The following is a 21,841-nucleotide window of genomic DNA, read 5'->3' on the forward strand; positions in this document are numbered from 1 at the left end:
GTACTGCTCCCAGCACGCAAGCAAGGAGAAACGGGCTATCGAGCAGGGTCAGCTTCCCTGCTCCGCACCAGGACCCCGCTGGGAGACTTGTGGCTAAGGAGCAGCTGCACGTGGAACCGGTCGCCTTGCTCCCGGCTGCCCTAGCGCGTCCCGCTGCTGCAGCGCCCCGCGCGGGGCTGGGGCTGGGGTGATGCTGAAGGATGCGGCGCCGGAGGTGGGAGCCCTGGTGGGGCCGTGCCCGGTCCTGCAGCCGGCGGGCTGAGGCGCGAGAGCGTCTCACGGCCATGCCGGAGCAGGCGGCGCGGGGTCCGTGCTGCGGGAGCGCACCGGCACGTGAATTCCCACGCCGGCAATGCGGGGCTGCCACGTCCCCCGGCCGGGGTGGCGTGCTGCAGCGTCCTTCAAGGGCTGGGTTTCTAGGTCGGCTTTCGGCTCCCGTGGTGCTCGGCATTGCGGGGCGCTCCGTGTTGCCGAGGGCGTCTCCTTCTTTTCGCTTTAGCGCCGGAGCGTTTCGGTGCCCTTCGAGGCGTCCCGTGACGGGACCGTCACAGCAGAGCTGCAGTCGATTTCCTTTGGGAGGCCGCTGCCTGCTCGCTGCGGCCGTGGCCCCGGGCGCCCTTGGCGCGTGTTGCCGGGACGGACTTGGCAGCTCAGCCAGGCCAGCGCATCTGCGGCAGGCTTAAAATGTTTAACTGACTTTGGGTTTGTTAATAAACTCCGCTCTTGAACTTTTGATGGTTTGTTTCCCACCAGTTTGTACATTCTTATTACAAATTATCCCCTTGCATCTCTGGCTCAAGCCCTGAGGACTAGCTCAAGGCACGGGAGACCTTCAAAGAACGTGCTCAAAGGCTTGGAGTCGAATCGTGGTAGTCGCCCTTCGCGGGATGCCACTAACGCTGGAGGAGGGGGCGCTTCGGGCTGTGGCAGCCGGTTGCGGTGGGAATCTGCGCTCGCTCGGAGCCATCGCAAGCTCTTAGAGGTTTCGCAATGTGGTAATTAAATGGACTGCTCCTGATCCTCGGGAGCCTCTTGGTTACTCCCGGTGCCAGGATGGGGCCTCGCCTGGTGGGATGGGAGAGTCGCGAGGCCAAAGAGTGACTCCTGAGGGTACTGGCGTTGCAGAAAGCTGGTGCGACTAGTAAGGACAGGGCAGGGCTGCGTTTGCAGTGCCACTGTGATCATTCCCGCCCGACTCTGCCATGTTTTCAGCCTGTTCCCATCCTGCAGGGCAGTCGCGCTCCTGGCCGGGTCCGGCAGCACCGCTGGTGGCAGAGGCAAACGCGCGACCTCCTTGGCTCTGAGCGCAAATGTGAAAAAAGTCCTGCTGAAATTCTTGGCTTTTGCAAAAACCTTGTTGCTGCCTTACTGCTGCCCGCGTTTATTGTAGCACTTATATTCTGGGTTGGTTATTTATACTGAGCTCTTCAGCATGGCTGGCTGGCTTCTGCTGATGCTTTGAAGCCCTCAGTAGGCAATTGATGATTTTTATTTTTTTTTAAGGTCATTTTTTATATGACATTGTTGTCTTTATTACCAGATGAACCATGTCAAGCTGTCCTTGAACTAGCCTGGAGGAGCAGGAGCTCACTGAAAGCGGGTTGTTCATTTTGGGGCGAGACGCGTAAATTGGTTGCAGGAACTGGCCGCGGTGGTCACTGCTCGGGGCTGGGAGCAGCTTCCTCCCCAGAGCAAGTCTGCACGTCAAGCAGCACAAGCGAGCGGGGCTCTACGCAGACGCGTCGACTGCGTGCTCAGGGCTCTCGAGTTTGTAAATTCGATGGATTCAGTGGTGTGGGGGGACTAAAATAATGTTTTTCTCTGCTCTCTGTGCTTTACAGTAGTTGCTGCCGTTGTTTGTCCTAACACAACAACAATAGCAAATTCCTTTGGTAGCTGAGTGGCAGCTCAGTGCACTGTAAGCAGAGCAAATGGTTTTCTGCTTTGGTATCAGCAGCGTCTTGGACGTGAACCAGATTATTATCACTGCTTACAAAAATAAAAGGAAACTGTGCATTTCAAGGTCGTTGACAAAAATATTTCACTGAAGTTTGGCTCTTTGGCTTAGCGGTTTGAAGAGATGATGTGCAGCTTTGAGTAAATGTATTCTTGTCCCATAATGAGCAGCAGCTAAACACTGAAGAGGGAAAAGAAAATAAAGCCCTGTGCAAATGCATTTGGGTTTTCTCCTGCCGGAGCATGACTGAGTTTTCAATTTAGCCTAGCCTAGCTGGAGCCTATTTTAAAATCCCGAACAGTGGTGCTGCCTGTTGCCTAGAAACATCTTCCAAGCCTCGGAGCACTCTCCTGCTAATCATAGCCATAGGCAGGCTTTATTTATTTCCTTTCCAAAATGTCACTGCAGACTTGTGTTTTTGTTTGCTTGTTTTTGTGTTTATTATTTAAAATAATAATAATAAAAAAAAAAAGTGTAGCTATCAAACCCAGTGACTTTCTGTGGGAACGATTTGCTTGGCTGTCGCTGCATTGCAGTGCCGGCAACTGGTATTTTGAGCTCTGTAACATGGCTTGGAGGGGCAGGAGAGGGGAAAGAGAAGTTGGAGTTGAGCGGATGGGGTGAGGGCCTCGAGGAGCCTCACCTGAGCTCCTCTAATGCTGCTCCTGAGCCAGGCAGCGGCCTGGGAGCCTCCTGGTCCTCGTCGCGGCCCTCCCAGTCTCCGTAAAAGTGCACATTTGAGGCTTCTGTGTTTTTGAAGCCCTTTTCAAGCCATTTGGTGTTTGTGTAAACGCTCGGCCTCAGCAAAACCTTAATTGACTTGGTGTCTCCCGCAGGAAAACTTTAAATGATGGCTATTTCCGCTTAGTTAATGAGAAGGATCGATCCTTATGTAATGAAACAAAATTGATTGCAAGAGCCCAGTTACGATTCGATTGTGCTTCTGTCCAGGGAGGCCCGTGGGAGAGCGCTGCCCTAATTTCATCGGAAAGCTGATAACAAATGCTAATCAGGACAGCCAAAATAATTGTGTTTCATGCATAGTAGCTGCCCCGGCTATTTACAAATTGTTCTTGTGATTTAAATCATTTATTTGACAAAATTGAGAATGTTTGTTTGTTTGTTTGTTTGTCCAAAGGCAGAATTAAAGGAAGCTTTGACTGAAGATGCGGTTGAATACGTTCATATTTTGTTTAGGGTCTTGTCGCAGGCATAAACAGATATGCAAAGCGTATCTCTCTATTTCTTTTATTTTCCTCATGGGATGTTATTTTCCCTACTTCCTCTCCCTCTTGGGAATTAATTTAAAGTTCGACAGCCAGCTAAATCTCTTCTCAGGCTATGCTTCTGTAGTCTCACCTTCTTAGTACTGGCCATTAAGGCCAAACTGTGGGGGACAGACAGAAGAACCTGAGCCAAACGAAAGGTAGATGCTTTCTCCATCCCCCTCTTCCCCGTGTACTGGTGATTAAGGAACACAGGTTTATTCACCGAAGAAACCACAAGGGTAAATGAATCGTGCTCTGAAGTCATGTCTGCTTCTCCCTGGAAGGCTAAAGGTACGCTGGAGGCGGTTTGTGAGCGCAGCGGTCTCGTCCCTTGGTTCGGACCGCGCTGTTCAGCTGTGCAGAGAGGTGGCCAAATCTGATGAAACAGCCGTGCAAATCCACTCTCCTGTTCTTAACCGCTAGAAGCAGAAATGACCTGTTCTGTTGGCTCCTGTCTCTTGGATTTTATGGATGATCTTAGTCTGCCTTTCCTTATAAACAGGGCATAAATCCTCCTCCCACCCTCAGTCATCCTCCAGCTGCACTTGACCTGGTTATCCCGGGCGAGTTTGATCCTTTTACATCCCGCACCCAGGCTGGACTCGTCTGGGTCAGTCTTTCCTTCTCCCTTTGCCGCGCAGCAGAGCAGGTCTGGCTCTGCCTGCCCCTTGCTCGGCGTTGTTGGCTGATGGTGCGTGGCAGGGATGAGGGATGTGCCCATCCTTCTGCAAGGATTGGTGGGACCGGAGCGTTCCTAGTAACTGTCCCATGTGAAGTCCTGGGGCCAAATTTGGTCCCTGCCGAAACAAACTTGAGCTGAAAGAGGCGTGAGTAGCCGCGGCAGCTTGCAGGGGAGATCCTGGGTGAGCTGCTGGAGAAAGTGCCCGTGGGCAGCCCACGTGCCCGGTGCAGGAGCTCCTGCGCGTGCACCATGGGGGCAGCCCAGCAGCGTCCCTGGGAGCCCCGCGTCCGTGGGCTGTGCGTTTGCGCTCCTCCCTTCCCCCTGTGCGAGAGTTTGCTCTTTGCCTTCTGTGGGAGCTGAGTTTTTTGTTTGTTTTGAGTTTTTTTGGGGGGGGAGGGTTGGTTTTCCTGAAGGCCATCGCAGGAGGGTGAAGTTGAGGGCAGACCCATTCTAGCTGCGCAGACCGGTACTTCCTTGCACATCAGCCCCTCTCTGATTTGCGACGGGAGGTGTCTCAGACTTTGCCTGTTGTTCCTTGCACGTTTATCGTCTTAAATGAAGCTTCCAGTATAGGTGATCAGCTCCATCCTCCTGCGGGGGAAGGAGGAGACAGCAGGAAGGGCGAAGCACGTGGGGGAGGCAGGAACAGGAACAGCAGAAGCATGGTGCAAACCACCGTGGTCGCAGATGGTAAAGCCAGAGGGTTCCTTTGGCTCTCCACGCAACCAGCACCCCTTGAAGCGCGGCTGAACAGAGCAAAAATGCTTACGGCAATAGTGAAGGAAAAAAGATCAAGTACTCGGAGGAAAATGCAGATTCTGTCTAGCTGAATTCAGTGCTGGAGGATTTAAGAAAATAAAATAAAAGAGAGGGAGGAGAAATGAGTGATAAAACACACGGCGGTGGTTTTCTTTGTTAATCTCTCCCAGCTGCACAAAGTTGGAGCTCATGCTAATATTTTCTTTCCTTTGTAGCCTGATAGCTTGGTTCTGGCTCCAGGATAATTTCCCATTAAGATCAACATTTTTCTCTTTTCTGTTGCCGGTGGCTGCCAAGGTGTTTGAGATGTGGCGTCTCAGAAGACGAGCTCCCATGGGTGGTGCTAGGGTTTGCCTCGGTGGCCCTGCAGTACCCGGGGAGGGTGGTTATTTCTTGGACTTGGTGGTGCCTCTTATGCCTCCCTGCACTAACTGCTGAACTGCTGTGCTGTCTTTACCAGAACGAAGAGAAGAGGAACCTTGCCCTGGGGGGCCATGTTGGATTCGACAGCCTCCCCGATCAGCTGGTCAGCAAGTCTGTCACGCAAGGCTTCAGCTTCAACATCCTCTGCGTGGGTGAGCACGGTACTCTGCAAATAGGGGTGGGCTGAACCGGCGACGCTGTGAGTTGGGACTAGGAGCTGTGGTGTGTCCTGCTGTGACACAGGCCTCGACGGTGACTTTAAGCAAACCAGAAGTACCTAACTGTTCAAAAATGCCTATTGGTTTTGGTGAACTTGAACTCTCTGGGCTTTGGTATTTCTGAGGTGTGACTAGTGACTATTGGACGCTCATTGCCCAAAGTTAGGGAGAGTTTTGGTAAAGGTTCTAATATAGCAACTTTCTGCTTTAAGTGAGGGAGAGGGAGGGCAGCGTGTGCAGGACTGTGCAGCTCTGCAAGTGAGCTGAGCTACCCGTGCAGGCAGGGAGCTGCACAGAGAGGCAGGGAGGTCGAATGGCCTCAGCTCTCGGCCCTGAAGAAGGATGAGGACACCAAGTGACTGAGCCTTGTGGGTCACACCAGGAGAGCTGCTGTAGCTCAGTGAGGCGTTGCTCATTTCCTTGGCCGTAATAGCTTTGCGACAGGAAGGGCTAAGGGAAGAGTGCATGGGGCAAGTTAAATATTTCCCTTTGCAAATGGGGGTAGCTGATGTGAGCTGCTTCTCGGTGATTACAGTGTCTTAGTAGATGCAGTCAGTGGCCATGTGTTAGCTGACTGGTGTGGGTGGTAACTCGATCGTTTCTGAACATAAGCCTGTGCCCTAAAGCTAGAGATAAGTGGTTAGTACCTGAGCTGTGCCTGGTTGGTGCTTTCCCAGGAATTTGGGGACAGGTGGGTCAACAGGCTTGAAATAAGACCATCTCTGTGCTAGGAAAGAGTGTGTGGGGGAGGGTTCCTGTTTGTATTGATTATAAAATATTTGTCTTGAGGACTGTCAGAAGGTGCAAGAGGCAGACTTTAAAATAATTCCATTATATCCTTTTCTTTAAATTTTGGTATTGGCATGATTTAGCAGGTGATGCTGGCTAGAGTGCTAGAAACTAATTCCTTGCAGTGATGGGACGTGCATTATTTTTTACTTTGCCTGATTCTTGTTTTTCATATGAGGTTGTAAGTGTTGTAACCTGCTAGACCAGTAGAAATAATTCCAGATATAGCAGTTCTCTACCTGGCACTCGTTCTGCCTGAACAGGAAATGGCTTTCTGTAGATTGCATGGTGAAATCCTGATAATTTTAGGTGCTTGTACATAAGTTGGTTTTACACATCCAAACCACAAGTAAAACCATGTGTGAAATCAAAGTTTAAGCTCCAGCACTTATGGGCTTCTTCCTCAGGAGAAGGGTAACTGCAGCAGAAGACAATATGTGTCTAACTGGTGCCATTCTTGGGGACACGAGAACAGATAGTCCTGCATTTTCATCTGGCCATACAATGTGTGAAACCCTGGAAGATATTACTGCATTCTTTTTTTTTTTTTTGGACAACAGAAAAAAAACTTCGTACCATTGTTTGCCAGTTCCCGCTCCCAACTGTGCCCAAAACTGAACAGGAGAATGTGGCTTTTATCAGTAATAAGTTCTCCATATGACTTTCCTTTTAGACAAACATAGATCACCAGGCTGTTTTTGTTTTCTTGCATGATACTTAACCACAGCTGGTAGGACACAGTGTGTGCCTCTGCCCTGTTCTGAGCACCATGTGGTATTTATTTTCTGGTGAAGAGCAGAATCTGCTGTGCTTGGAGATGGGGAAAAAAACAAACCCTTGGTAGCTGGCATGGCAGCGCTCTCAAATAGAAACTTGCTCATCTTCCTGTTTTCCAGTCTACGCATCTGTTGTAGCACTCCTCAGAGGCTGTCCGAGCTCCCAGGAGCCTGGCGAGGGGGCCCTGGTCAGCTGAGTAGAAGTAGTGGCTATCTGTAGGAAATATGCAGGGGAGCAGAAGGCCATTTTCCTGTATTTTGTTTGTCTTCACTCCCTTGGCCAATAGTGCTGTATCTAATGAATGAGACATTTAAATGGGGCCCCTTGTAGGCCAATCTGGAAAATATCAGAGGCTCATTTACTTACCAGGAGCAGCAGTTCAAAGCCTTTCTGGCTCGCAGACAGCCTGTAAGTCAAGTATTCTGGGAGAGAACTTGGTTGGTGATGCATCCCAGGTGTCCTTCAATGGCATAGGAATAGGGGGCCTATAGACAGGAAACTTTTTCTAATCTTGCCTCTACCAGTTCTCAGAGGAATATACCAAGGTTAACTCTGCTGTCCCCATTTGACTCCATGTTCTCTGCCCCTGCATATCTTAGAGGTTCCACTCAGCAGAAATTTCTCCTACCACCAGAAAGATGAAGATGCCTTGGAAGGGCCCTGCTTCAGTGCTCCAGGAAGGTATTTTCCCCTAGACGATGTTCTTGTCTCCCCTTGGTCTATGTGGCATGAAGAGTCATGGGACAACAGGGATGAAGAAAGGAATGAAGCAGAAATACTTAAGAGAAACTCCAAAAATCAAGAGCATTAATGAGATGAAACCATCTGTGTTGCAAACACCATCATCTCCGGGCCGGGTTGCAAGATCTCCCCGTGCAGCTGGAACCCTTCAAAACACAGCAGCACCTCTTGCTCTTTGTCAGACAGCCTTTGTCTCACTGAGGTTGTTTGGATGCCTGCCAGCTCGTCCCTGGTGTGAAGGAAGAGCTTGCTGCTCGTCCCCTCCCGTTCGGCTGGTTCTGCTTGCTGCATGGGTTCCCAGTGGCCTTAACGGCCCAGAGACAGGATTTCCCACCTCCTGCTGTCTGTGACGTGTCTGTGCAACGGGGCTGCCTTGGACAGTTTGTGTATGCGGAGGCAGATCTCAGCGGCTCAGCGTGCCCTGTGTTGGAGCTTGCTTTGAGCTTGAAATGAAGAAAACTTCTACCTGGTGCTCACTGGTGTGTGTTTCTTCTTATCAGGCTGCCCACCGTAAAGGGCTTCCTTTCTGCCTGGGGCTCGCCAGGCTGTGTGCTAAGTTTTCTGTGCACACGCAGCTATGTCTTTCTCTTTGAACATGCACCACGTTTTCTTTCCCTGGTGCCCTGACCTACATTTCCTCCAAACTTCACCCTTTGATAGGTCCCATGTTTCCCCCCGGCAGGAGAGCGAGCGGGCAGTGGAGACAGCTTCAGCCCCGCTGCTGAGGGCAGGGCTGTGCTTTACAGAGAGGAGTGCAAGAGAGCTGCAGAGCTGACTTGGCGTAGCTGCTGTGCGGGCGGAGGGGGACGGGGTTACGGCAGGATGGGAGGCTTTAGCCCTTTGACACTTATTAATGGCACATGTGGGACTACAGGAATAGGACTGTAGAAGAGGGACAAGCAGCTTTATGGCTTCCAGGCAGACCAAAGTTCAGCTGCCCAGTGGGATCGTGAAACCTTCATCCAGCATCTTCCCAACTGTGGAAAGGATATTTTCAGTCTGGTGGCAAGTGGTCCTGGCAGGTTCAGAGCTGTCTGCCTGTTTCTCTGCACGCAGTGAAAGAGGTACCCAGATTCCCGCTTCACACAGGGTCTCCTCTCTCCAAAAAGACAAGTTGCCAGAGACTTTGGCAAAGTAAGGCAAAGAGAGAAAGTGGTAAAGAAACCTGTGAAAATACATGCAGAAAAGAGTGAGAAGAAATCTTGCTGGCAGAATTTCCTGCCCCCTCCAAAGTGCACTGAACACATGTCTCTTTGCGCTGATCTGCAGTATTAGCTGGAGCTATCGCTCCGGGATAGCTGACAGCTGAGCCAAATAGTCCTTGTCAATAGGAGCAGCTGAGTTTTACTCCACCTCATCTGAAGACTCAAAACGCTCCTCTAAATTGTGCTCTCCCCAGCTTCTCTGGTGCAGGATCCCAAGCAAGGTCAGGGTCAGCAGAGAGGAAAGTAGCATCTTACTCTGTCCTCACCTCCCCAGAGAAGATCATACACCAAAGTGCTCTGTGTTAACTTTGCATTAAGCATGGGAGGCCTTCAAGAATGCTGTTACCTTTATGATGATTATATCTGTCTGGCTGCAGGGGATTTGTAATAACCTTTCACAATATAATTTAGTTTTGCTCTGTAATTAATGCTCTTTGAAGTACCTGTGACAAATTCATGCTGCTGTGAATTGATGACTCCTCCTTCCTAGGTGAGACTGGCATTGGGAAATCCACACTAATGAATACACTCTTCAACACCACGTTCGAGACGGAGGAAGCCAGTCATTATGAGAGCGCAGTTTGCTTGCGGCCACGGACCTACGACCTGCAGGAGAGCAACGTTCACCTGAAATTAACAATTGTGGATGCGGTTGGATTCGGAGACCAGATAAATAAAGATGAAAGGCAGGTCACGTGCCATCTGCTTGGCATTTCTGGGCTGGCCTCTGGTGCTTAGGCAGGAACTGTCTGCAGCTCCGCTGGCACTACTGCAGAGAAGGAGTCTGTGTTTCTGTGAATGTGGTATCCCTGTGGGGCGGCTCTGGTGCTGGGGTCTTCACGTAGAAGGAGTTGGGTGAGGAGCTGAAGAGAGGTGGGGAGGTCACAGGAGGTCTTTTTAGCAGAGAATGGTGTCTTCCAGGACCACAAGCAGTTAACCAGCTGTCCTCAGTGCAGGGTTGGGAATCATCTGTTCTGACAGTGATTGGTTTCTCTGGAGCTGTCTCATTTAATTACACAGACATCTTGTTCAAGCCCCAGGTAAAGGCTTTCTAGGACTCCAAGGTTCTCTCCTTGGTCATTTTGCATTGCTACAGCCAGATGGCTCACCCCTGAGACCTGGGCAAAGTCTGATCTCTGGAAATAGTCATCTTTCCATGCTTCAGCTCCACTGTCGTTAGGCCTTGCAGTACAGTCTCGGGAAAGTCCAGCAACCTTTGGATTATAAAGTCTAGGTGTAAATGCCACACTTTTCCTTTTGGAAGGCTAAATTTTTTATGCCTGTTGTAACTATTTTTTTAAATGTTATCATGGTATGTCTAGGAGAGTTCATTAAACCTTCAAACTGTTTAATCCTGAGTTCCAGTATTTGGATTGCTAATGGCATATTTTTAGTTACAGGCCGATAGTTGAGTACATTGATACGCAGTTTGAAAACTATTTACAAGAAGAGCTGAAAATCCGTCGTTCTCTCTTCAACTATCATGACACAAGGATCCATGTCTGCCTGTACTTCATCACTCCAACTGGACACTCGCTCAAGTCCTTGGACCTGGTAACAATGAAGAAGCTGGATAGCAAGGTAAGGGATTGGAGACTGAGGTCACCCTTTTTGATAGCATTGATGCTTCTGTTAATATTGCTTGTCGTGTGGAAGGCTCTGTTCCTTCTGTGTAAGTATCAGACTATTTCCTGCACAGTAGCTGAGCAGCTCTTAGGACTCTGGTAAAACTGAGTCTGCCCTGATGGCTGCTGAGGTCCTGTGCGTGTTTTCTCAGTGGCTTTCCTCAAAAATGCCGGGTGAAAAACCTGTTTCAAGCTAACTGCGAAAAGTCTTTCTCGAGTGTCTGTTGCTGTAATGACCTTATCCAGATTAGTCCATGCTCCTCAAAGCCTTCAGCTGCATCTTTGTTAGCTCTTATCTGCAGGTATGCAGGTGGGGATGGGTTTCAGCTCCTACAGTTTTATTGTGGAAACTGCAGAACCACCTCTGCTGTCCTGACCCATCTTCAGGGACGGGGCACTGAGAGCAACCGAAACAGTACACTTCCCAAGGTGGTGACCTATATAGAGGAGACAAGGGCTGACGAGAAGTGCTGACTGCATGCTGGTGCGTAGGGAGTGCGTGAGCTGTCACTGCTGGTAGTGCCAGAACCAGCCTGCTCTGATGATCAGGACATCATGGTATCTTCTGAAAATGTAAATATGGCAAGAAACTCTCAAGGTCATAGGAATCCTAAAAATGGGTCAGTGAGAGAGAGGTCTTGCTGGGGATCGTTTCTCTGTGCGCAAGCCATTGCTGCCTTAGGGGGCAGTGGATTACTTCACCAGCTGACTGCTGACATTTGTGCGTCTTGGAGGAGGTTTCTGACACACTTTTGATTGTTCTAGTTGGCTTCCAGGGAGCTGGAGGCAGGCTTCAAAGGTCACTACTGCCAGCATCCTCTCTGCTGTCTTGCCTTTCTTAGCAGGAATTTTTTGTCCTGAAGAGCAGTGTTTTAGCAGCAAGATGGTTCCTTTCAGACTGGTGGATGCTCATCAGTTTATAACTAGTCTTATGTGGGGGGCAGGCAAGGCAGCTGGGACCCTGCAGTAGCTGAGGACCCCCTGAACCCCCTTAGAGATTGCTCCCTTCTCTGGTTCTTGTCTGCACCGGCCCTATTGGACTTTCCTGGTTGGTAGAGTTCCCCCTTGCGAGTCCCCTGCTGCTGGCCCTTACCACCCAGGGACAGTCGGCCTCCTTTTACTTGGCTCCTCTCCAGAATAGACACTGGCTTCCCATTGCAGTGGCCTGTTTGTAACCATGGTGGCTGTTACACTGACTTCATCAGGCATCTGAAAACTTTCCCTTAATAAACTCTGGCTCTTGGCATAGTGCCAGCATTACATGTTCTCAGAAATATGTTTGGAAGAAAGCTTTTGCATGATTCCCCTTGGTGCTGGTGGTCTGACAAAGCTTTCCTCTTCCTTTCCTTCTGCATTCCCTACTTTTCACATCTCCCCATGGCCTTCTTTAATGTGGTCCTTGGATAATACCAAAATAAATCCTTTGTACTTGTGCAGGGATGGGAACTTTGTGCACACACAAGCTTTTTTGTATTTCTAAACTTCCGCTTGATTAGTTGTCTCTGAAGTCATTTTATCCCTTTGATTATCTCTCTTTTTTTACCACACTGTAAGAACATCTTGGCTTTCATGGTGTGTTGGCCTAGCACAAGCATGTACTTCTAAGTGAATAAGCAAGTGGAGACCACTGATCTTTTGTGTGTGTGTGTGTGTGTGTGTGTTAGGGGAATTATGTTGCTTGTCTCCATTGGTGTCATTGCAGGACTTCAAGGTACTTTCCAGGCATTTCTTAAAGATCTTTTCAGGGCTGTGCTATGCTCCTTAACCCAACATGTTCAGGCTTGGAGACCAGCACATGTGCAGCGTGAAGTGGGGCTTACGCAAAGCCCAGTCAGCTCTCTGTCTCCAGCTCTGTATCAGAGTAGGGACATACAAGGGGTGACCGTGTTCCAGCAGAGAGGTGAGGTGCACTGACCCATGTCTGCAGTCATGTGAGCCCACCTGAACCTGGCTTTCCTCTGGGAAGTTTTACTCTGCTAATGGCCCCTGTTTTACAGTTGAAGAATGTGACCCAGAGGGCGAAAGCTGTAAAAAAGGCAATGCTTTGCTTTATGCTCTGCTGGCTTGTGTTCTGAGACTAGTTTAACAGGGGGTTTGTAGGAACCTGGTCCAGCTGTATCTTTGCTTTGCCACACCAGTGGCATGGTATCAGGCAGATTTTTGAATCTATGTAATGAGTTCAATAATGAATCTTGCTTTAAGTGTGAATTTTTACAAAATCCCTTTGGGGTAAAGCTGTTTTTTAAACAAAGTCTTCCACCGTGCTGTAATGCAGTGTTTGTTTGGCTGAGCTCATGAACAGCTGCTGTCTAGAGTACTTAATTGCATCCAGAGAGCCAGAAACATCTTCCGAAATGGGTTCTAGGTAAATAAAGGGTGTCTGGCTGTTAAACGGGAGATATGTATGACCTAACAGGGATTGGTTTTCCATAGGGTGTAATTTGGGAAAAAGAGGGGATAAGGTAAGATAAATTGCCTCTGTACCAGATCTGTTAATTTAAAACACAGCCCTGCCCTGGAAAATGACTGCGTAACTGTGCTGTCGTGATGTCCTGGGGCTCACTGTGTGTTGTCCCTGGGTGGTTTCCCGTCGGCATGTGCTGTTTACAAGCTGCTGCTAATTGCTTGCCCTCTGTGAGCTGAAACATCCTAGTGGGTCACTGGCCAGTGGGGATTCTTCAGGCCAGTTCATGCCTTTCCTGCTTCATTTCCAAGGTACGATTTGCAGTGGTACTTCTGCATCGGTTGGCTTCGCTGGGACTAGCATTTGGGAACACTTTGGAGATGGGGAGAGGGGGGAAATCTGGTTGTGTTTCCCAGGATGAAAATGCATATCGTCTTATTTACCGACTGACTTCTTTGAACATGTTCTATCAAGTCTTATTTTTTTTGAGATGAGAAACAACTCTGTGGTCAGAATGAATTGAGAAGAGTTGCATTTTATATATGCAACTATATATGTATATAAGTTCACTTTCTTGCACTGCAACTTGAAGCACAAACATCCTCTGGTCATAATTCCAGCTCCAGCAAAGACTTCCAGGACATAAAGACTGACTTTTTATGGGGACACCACATGCCTATCAGATTCAGTGGGATAACAGCCCAGTGGTTAGCTTCATCACTTTGTTACCAGCTCTTTAAATTGAGAATGAGGCTCTTCTGCCATGAGATGCAAGAATATTGCTCTGGGATTTTTGCCTGCAACCCAGGGTAAACTTTATTGGTGTAGAAGTAAGAGTGGAGAATAAACCCCTGCCAGTTCTAGCATTATTTCCATTGCACTGGCCTTTTAAAACATGTTCAGAAAAGAGACAAGATGGTGAATTTCATTCTATAGTTAACTGTGTGCCAGTTTGTTGGACACTGATGCAACCTGCCATAGATTGTGGCCTTTGTGTGTGGAAGTGGGTGTGTGGAAGCTGCTTTAGAGGGGGAGGATGCAGACAAGCAGTTCAGGTCAAGTCAGGAATGTTTCATGTTTCATTTGTTTCTTGTTTCCAAACTTTCCAGTCTTTTTATTATAAAGGGATGAGCTAATTCTATACTTGGATGGATTTTAGGTACCAGTGCTCAAAGTCAGAGAATGGAAAAAAACACGATATTTGAAAAGAACAAGATATTTATATGGTGCTTTGTGTATCACTTGTTAATGACAGCGTTCCAGCTTGTGGATTTCCAAGGCATATATGACACCAAAAGAAAAATAATAACAATAATTTAAAAAATTAAGGACTCTTATAAAGGGAGAAGAGAGAAGAAGGATGCAGATGTATGTTCCACCTTTCATCCAGATGTCCTGAAAGACTCAGCAGTCTTGGGAAGCTGGAATTAAGCTTCAAGAAGGTGGTATGGTCAGCATAGCTGGATTCCTGATAGGTTTCTGATGTATATCTCTCCCCCTTTTTAGAGCAGCTGCACATATTTTTGCCAGGTGCCAGGAAAAGACAGAAGAATCCAGGACAAATTCAGCTGAAAAATCAGAGCCTATTGAGATTTTCTGCTGTTAGCTAATTGTTGGCATTTTTGTTGGTTTTGGCCACTGATTGCTGGAAGTGCAACAACTTGCAAAGCTCTTTTGGGTGCTGAACTCTGCGATAGCCGATTCTGCCTGTCTTGCCTTTTCAAAGCACAAGGAAGCTGGTTAGAAGGGACTTGAGCCAACCTCGGTTTGCACCTTCTCTGAGCAATGCCAGGGCCTAGGAAAACACAGGGGGGAAGCAGCTGTGATCCCAGAGCCTGCTTCCTCCCTACTGCTGGGAAGGACGTGCTGAGCTGCCGGGTCCTGCCGCTCGCTGTAAGCAGAGCTGAGCTGCTTTTGGAAGAGGAGGGCTTTCTGGGCTTGCCGGCTGCCTCAGCTCCTTTGGTGCCTCTGAAGGTAAAGAACAAGCCCGTTCTGGGTGAGGAGACCCTGGTGCTCCCTGTCAGCAGTGCCGAGTCCTGACTTGGTTCCCAGGTCTCGTCCTTCCCATGGGGGTGTTTGGGAAGGTGGAGGGGGGTGGAAGCTCAGCTGAAAAGGGGCTCAGATCGCCTGTCATGCTCGGTTGTCAGCGTTTGGCGAGAAGTGCTGGTGCCTTTCTCCATGCAGATGCTGCTCCCAAGAGAGGCCAGATCTATAGCTGGGAAAAATAAGGAATTCATCCTCTCGGTGCTCGTGTAGCACGGCAGCATTGCTTCACTTTGTGCAGGAGGCTCTTTGGGCCCATACCTGCAAAATTCTTTCGGTGCCTCTCTCCCAGGAGGAGTCTGAAACCATTAGTGTAGCTGCCAGCTCCAGGGCATCCAGAGATGGTGCCTGAAGGAGAACTGAAACTGCCTGCTGCCAGCCACCCGGCCAGCACTGGGCTTGCCCGCCGTGCGTGCCGTGAGCCGCAGGGCTGGGGCGAGCGGGGGCTCGCAGGCCGAGCCTGGGCCGCCGGGGAGGCAGCCTGGTGTTGCTCGCTCGCACGAGCGTGACTGTTGCTTGCAAAAGTCATGTAGGCAACAGGCAAACCGGGTTTGGGGGCAACAGGCGAACCCAGATGCTTTTCTTTTGGAAAGAGTAAATGCTCTTCTGTTCGGTGAGTGCTAAACCAGAGGGGGGGGAAAGCAAGAGGTGTGGAAAAACACTGAGCTACAAAGAGAGAGCTTGAGTGGGGAAAGCAAGCTCGTTTATTTTAATGGGCACCCGTTGGAGACCAAATGGCTGTTATGAATTTCAGCTCTGTAGGACGAAAAGCGTTGGCTGTGGGGAAATGTTAGATGACAAATCAGACTCTCCCGTCGTTTGCCCGAGTTCTCGAGTTTTCCTGCTCTGGATCTGGATGCTGTTCAGACAGCCGAGTGCTGCTGTTTGTTTAAGCAGCGGTTAGCAGCCTTGCACTTGACTTTTCTGGGCGTAGCAGCGTTGTTCAATAGAGCTTCCTGGGACAGGTGCTGCTCCCAGCAAGCCTTTCCGGGAGCCGAGCTGCTGCGCTCCTGTTCTGGCCCGCCGGAGTCGGAGGCAGGCCGAGGGCTCGTGTTTCTGCCTTCACCATCCCAGCTGGCCCTGGACTTCGTGTGGTCCAGCTGCTCCAGGATGGTCTGTTAAACCTCTCCTTATACCTCAGGCCGCTTGCGCTCTGCTCCCCCTCCGAACTCTGCATCTCCCGAGAAGAAAGCAAGTCACGTCCTCTCCCCGGCTCTCTCCAAATGAACGTGCACGTTCCCACTGCCTCCTCCTGTGCCCAGCTCTGGGGAGAGAAGGGGCCTTTCCTGCCCTGCCGGTCCTTGGGTGCAGTCCCTGGTGAGCAGCATCCTTCCTGATGGATGCGGGCTCGGACACGGTCCGCGGTGAGCAGCGTCCCTCCTGACGGATGCAGGCCGCGGGTGAGCAGCTTTTGTGCCTTGTGACTGCTGATGCAAAACCAAAGCCGAGCAACAACAGCGTGAAAACAAATCTGCTACCGGCTCTGTGGCGCCCTGCACCTTTCCCTGGTGGTTCGTGTAATCGGCACAGCGTGTAGGAGCCGCGATTCTCGCAGCGAGGCTCGGGGAGTCCTCGGAAAGGCTCCGCAGCCGCTGTGAAAGCGTCCGAGACATCCCCGCTCTTTCTTTTTAAGCATGGGAAGGTTTCGCATCGTCTTGCTGCAGTGTTTCATCCTTGCGCTTGTCTTCTCAAACGGCCTTTCGGCACAGCCTGTGGATCTGGATAGGCGACAGCTCGAGAGGTGGCAGTTGTAATGTCTCTGCCTCGGTTGAAGTGTGCAACGAAACGCATAGGCGAGAGCAGAGGCTTTGGTCTGTTCATTGCGTGTGTGTATTGCAGGGTGTTTGTCTTCAGTTTATCTGGAAGTCTCGCAGCCAAATTACGGTCCTGGAAAACTCTTCCCTCTAGTGTTCAGCTGGGCCGGTGCTGCAGCTCGTGCGCAAAGCGTGGCACCTCGGGCGGCGTTCGGGCGGGCGAAGCGGCCGCCCCGGCAGGGCCCGGGCCGTGGGGACGGCGCCCAGCCTGCAGCAGAGCCCCGCGGAGCTGCCTCCCTGGCTCTGCCGCTCACCTGCTTGTTTCTCCTTCCTCCTGCTGCAGGTGAACATCATCCCGATCATAGCCAAAGCAGACACCATCTCCAAGAGCGAGCTGCACAAGTTCAAGATTAAAATAATGAGCGAGCTGGTCAGTAATGGTGTGCAGATCTACCAGTTCCCCACGGATGACGAAGCGGTTGCTGAGATCAACTCCGTGATGAATGTGAGTAGCGCTGCCAATTGCATTGCCTCCAGAAGTTGTGACAGATTAAACTGCTGCACAAAAATGCGTTTGAAAGGCAAGTTTCATTGGGATTGTCTAGACACTAAATCTGCTTGAAAGTTGAGCTGTGGATCTGGCAGACACCTAAGGCTATTGCATACAGAATTAATTAAAATGTGACTCTTATTTAATCTCTCTGGGATCTCTGGAGACACTCAGCTCAGCTCTAATATTTATTTTATTTAATTTTTTAAAAATACTTTCTTCTAAAATTCACACTTTTTCTACTTTTAGGCTACTTTTCATTTGAGGATGGAGAAACTTTGAATGAGAAATGTATAGTTAAGCTTTACTTTAGCCTTCTGATTTAAGGAGGCTAAACAGAGAGAACCTAATGTAAATAAAGAAAAATTGTTAGACTTGGTTATTTTGCCTCTTTAAAATTCAAAGACCAAATTCAGACCTGGTTTAAGCATCTGAAAAACTCTTTCAATTTTTAGAATTTGTCCCTATCTCTCAAATTGGAGTTTAGCTACTGGAATAGAAATAGCTGGAATGATTTCCTATTAACTTTTTAAAATATAAAATGGGTTTTTTCATTAAAAGGAACCTTTTCCTGCATAGCTGTTTCTGATTAAATGCTTTGGGTTTTCTCTTTCAACCCCTTTGGGTGTTTTTTCTTGTTTTGTTTTTGGCTATTGAAAGTTTAAAAAAACCCAAATGTTTTGGGGTCAGTTAGGTATGTACTTTCACTCTGATAGTTCTTATTAGCTGAGTTCATGGGCTGCTGAAAAATTTCGAGGATACAAGTTGTGTGTATGAGGGAGAAAAAAAGAAACCACGTTTGCTTTTTTTCTCCATCAAAATATTTGTGGCCGCTCCTCCACCCACCGGTTCCCCACTTGCGAGTTTGTTTCCTCCTGAACGCCGAGGCTTTCGTCCGCCTCGTCCCGCTGAACTCGGTGGGAGACGGAGTGAAGCCTGTCCTGGGGCCAAAGCAGAGGAACGGCGCCTTGCGGGGCGGGAGCGAGCCTGGGACGGGGCCGTCTCGCGGAGGGGGAGGCAGGCTCGCTGCAGCGGCCGGGGCAGTTCCCGCTCCGCGGCTTTCCGCTGCCGCCGCAGAGGAAGGCAGCGATGACGTGAGGGAGGAATGGAGACCGAAGCATGTGTTCCTGATTGAAGTTTGCCTTGCAGCAAGATGGCAGGGCTTGGGGAAGGGGGGAGCTTTCTAGATGAAGAAATACTCAGACGTTTCCGCCTGCGCTGGAGGACTGGGAGGGAGCAGTACGTGTATTCGTGAACCTTGCGGACGCGCTCGAAGAGCCGTGCGCCTGCTCCCCTGGCTCCTTCCCTGCACTAAACGAAGCTGAGGACGTTGCCCTGCGGACGATGCCCTATTTCCTACCTGTGCTCGATGCTTTGCAGCCTTACAGAGCAACGAGCACATGTTGTATCCCACAAATGTCCCGTCCGATGCCCACACACGAATCGCCGTGCCAAGGGCTGTTTGCGGCTGCCTTTGCTTGTGCTCTCTGCAAGGCAGCGAGTGCCCACTCCTGATGCGTGCAGAGACCACAGGTACAAGAACGACCTGACGTGCGGCTAGAGGGAGATTCGTGAGGATCGTGGCTTTCCCGCAGTGTTTCCCCGGCCCGTTCAGTCGCCAAGCCAGCGCTGCCAGCGAGCTGCTGTGCTGCGCTGTGGCCCCGTGCTGCTCCCTGCCGCAGCATCCCGGTCCGCAGCAGAGCCTGTCTGCGTGCCGAGGGCTGGAGATTCGGGGCTTCGGGGGAAAGACCGTTTTGAAGTGGATTCTGTGCCTGGGCGCAGAGGAGCTGGCGGTCGGGCTGATGCCTGAGAGGGACGAGCCCCTGCCCTGAGTCCCCGCGTGGGTTGTGTTTCAGGCTAACCTGCCCTTCGCCGTGGTTGGCAGCACAGAGGAGGTGAAGGTGGGGAACAAGCTGGTGAGAGCTCGGCAGTACCCCTGGGGCGTGGTGCAAGGTAAGGCCCCGCGCGCCGGCTGCAAACCTCCCCCTGGGCGCCCGCGCGTGGGCCCGCGCCCTCCCCACCCGTGTGGGCGCACGAAGGCGTCCCGTGGGCGCGGAGGTGCCTGCCTGCGGGGCCGGTCTGTAGCCTGGGCCCTTCGGCCCTCCTGCTTCTTGCTGAGTTTGTGCTGCAGCAGGAAGCTTTTCCTGAAACGTCTGTCTCCGCGTTTTCCTCGCGTGGGGATGCGGTGGGAGAACTGTCCCTGCCCGCTCTGCCGTGGGCACCCCGTGGCCCCTCGCTCAGCACCGCGGTAAGGCACCAGGTCCTGTGCAGCCTTTTTTGGGCTGGCCAGTCTTCCCTTTGAATTCCCATTAGTACCAGTGCCTCCGATATGTTGTCGGGGCCCTGTGCAGACTCCCACCGTCAGCAGGGAGCCTCGGCACCCGGAAGGCTTTTGTTACCTCGGCCTCGCGTTCAGGCCCTTGGGAGGTGAATTTGGAGTTATTCTGTACGCGCGTTTGTGCTTCTCCCCTCCCTCTCGTGTGTGCAGTCGGCTGACTTTTCGCTTTGATTCAATCAGTTGAGAATGAAAATCACTGTGACTTTGTGAAACTGAGAGAAATGCTGATTCGAGTCAACATGGAGGATCTTCGGGAGCAGACTCACACCCGCCACTACGAGCTGTACCGGAGGTGCAAGCTGGAGGAGATGGGCTTCAAGGACACGGATCCAGACAGCCAGCCGTTCAGGTGAGTGGGCTGCATGTTTAGCAGCAGTTTAGAGCAACAGTTGGGCATTGACACCTGAAGAAAATGGGAAGTTTGGAGGCCGTACCCCGATGCTGGGCTGCCATATACTAGCACTGGTTTTGAACTTTGCTTCTGGCTTTGGTGTTGTTGCCTGCTTGCCTGTTTGTCTTTAAGCAACACAGACAGGCGTGCATTTCCCTATCCCTAAGTCACTGGTGTCCAAAGAGTCTGGAGTTGGTTTGCTTTCTTACCCAGCCTCCAGGAAACATACGAGACCAAAAGAAAGGAATTCTTGGGCGAACTCCAGCGGAAAGAGGAAGAAATGAGACAAATGTTTGTTAACAAAGTCAAGGAGACGGAGGCAGAGCTGAAGGAGAAGGAGAGAGAGGTGGGTGCGCCAAAAACCTGCGAGAAGAGCCCAAAATACACAGTCAGCCATAGGATCTGGGTCTGGGCAACGTATGAATCCTCTAAAGCACGTGCAGATGTTGTGCAGACCTTGTTAGCCAAAGCACAGACGCATATCTTCCCCTGCTCGGAGGAGGGGACACAGGGTAATGCTTTCAAAAGAGCATTGCTGATTTGGGTGCCCCCGAAACAATCATCTTCCCCTTTGCGCGATGTGTGCAAGGCTAAGCTGCTGTTTGATCAGCGAAGGGCAAGGCAGAGTGTCTCGGTGAGCAGTTATGTCATATCAACTTAACCCTTGAAGACTTAACGGACAGCGGAGTAAATGGGGCAGCTAGGCTGGATTCCTCAAGCTCAGTGGTGTGAAGCCATGGGCAGCTGCTGCAACTGGAAATAGGCTGACCCTCCTCAAACCGGTGAGGAATGGGAGAGCCCACCGTGTCCCCAGCCCCGTGGCAGGGCTGAGGACTGAGCTGAGCATCTCTGTGCCCTGTCCTGGGCTCGCTCTTTCTCCTGCTTTGATATGTGGCGACAGGCAGAGCTGAATTTGTGTCTTCGCCACTTTGGTGAAACTGCCGCAACCGTTGCATGTTGCAGAGGCCCTGGCTGCCTGGTGCCCCGTCAGCTAGGTTGGATCTCTGTAGCGTGGTGGGGTCGTGTGTGGGACCTGTGATTACACTGCCGGGGGAGCAGGGCTGAGGGGGCGCAGCCTGGCAGGTGTAGTGGATGCCATAATCTGAGAGCCTTTCTCCTGCCAGCTGCATGAGAAATTTGAGCACTTGAAGAGGATACACCAGGAGGAGAAGAGGAAGGTGGAGGAGAAGAGGAGGGAGCTGGAGGAAGAGATGAATGCCTTCAACAGGCGGAAAGTAGCGGTGGAAACCTTGCAGTCCCAATCCTTGCAGGCTACCTCACAGCAGCCGCTGAAGAAGGACAAAGACAAGAAAAAGTAAGTGATCTAACTCAAATCATTCTCCTTTGCCACTGGGTGTATTTTCAGCTGCTTTTTTCAATTGCTTGGACAGCAATCGGAAAAGTGGATTTTAGAGTCGTGTTTGTGCCACCCTTCTGACTCTCTGCCTAAAGGAAGGGAGAGATGGGGCCCTCCTGTGCGCAGGCACCGCCCTGGAGAAGCTGTGGTGGCTGTAAATGGGCTTCTCAATTCTGGGACGTTCTCCAGAGGCTTAGAGTCTGGCGATATTTGTTCCTGCCGCTGCGATAGCCAGCTCGAGGGCCTGCGGGAATGGTTTGCTCCTGGAGGCAGACAGGAAGGTGGCTGGAAATAAGCTTCATCATCTCCCCAGCAGAGAGAAGTGGGAGACTGTCCTGACACAATTTTAGTGTCTTCTAGGTGTGGTCCCCCGCTGTGCACCACCTTACTGTGACCTGTAGCTTTGGGGCCCTCTTTGTAGGGTGCTATTACTTTATTTTTTAGAGGCAGAGCTATGAAGAAGGAAACAAAGCAGCTTAGAATGAAGATGCATTGGAGATTCGTTAGGGCTCCGTGTGAAATAGGGCTCTGAGATACAGTTCTGCTTATTCTGAGTTGCT

At 50.7% G+C, this 21,841-nt stretch overlaps 1 protein-coding gene across 1 annotated transcript in view; it reads left to right on the top strand.

Annotated features, from left to right (window-relative positions):
• Positions 1–21,841, top strand: part of SEPTIN8 (septin 8) — a 39,139-nt gene that overhangs the window by 12,101 nt on the left and 5,197 nt on the right. The window contains exons 2-9 of the mRNA XM_067304942.1: positions 5,127–5,241; positions 9,310–9,505; positions 10,214–10,400; positions 16,989–17,150; positions 19,052–19,148; positions 19,714–19,882; positions 20,138–20,270; positions 21,049–21,239. Coding sequence (XP_067161043.1) covers positions 5,127–5,241; positions 9,310–9,505; positions 10,214–10,400; positions 16,989–17,150; positions 19,052–19,148; positions 19,714–19,882; positions 20,138–20,270; positions 21,049–21,239 — 1,250 coding nt within the window. The remainder of the gene's footprint in view (positions 1–5,126; positions 5,242–9,309; positions 9,506–10,213; positions 10,401–16,988; positions 17,151–19,051; positions 19,149–19,713; positions 19,883–20,137; positions 20,271–21,048; positions 21,240–21,841) is intronic.

The sequence above is a fragment of the Apteryx mantelli genome, chromosome 14 (assembly GCF_036417845.1).
Source record: "Apteryx mantelli isolate bAptMan1 chromosome 14, bAptMan1.hap1, whole genome shotgun sequence".
Taxonomy (NCBI): domain Eukaryota; kingdom Metazoa; phylum Chordata; class Aves; order Apterygiformes; family Apterygidae; genus Apteryx; species Apteryx mantelli.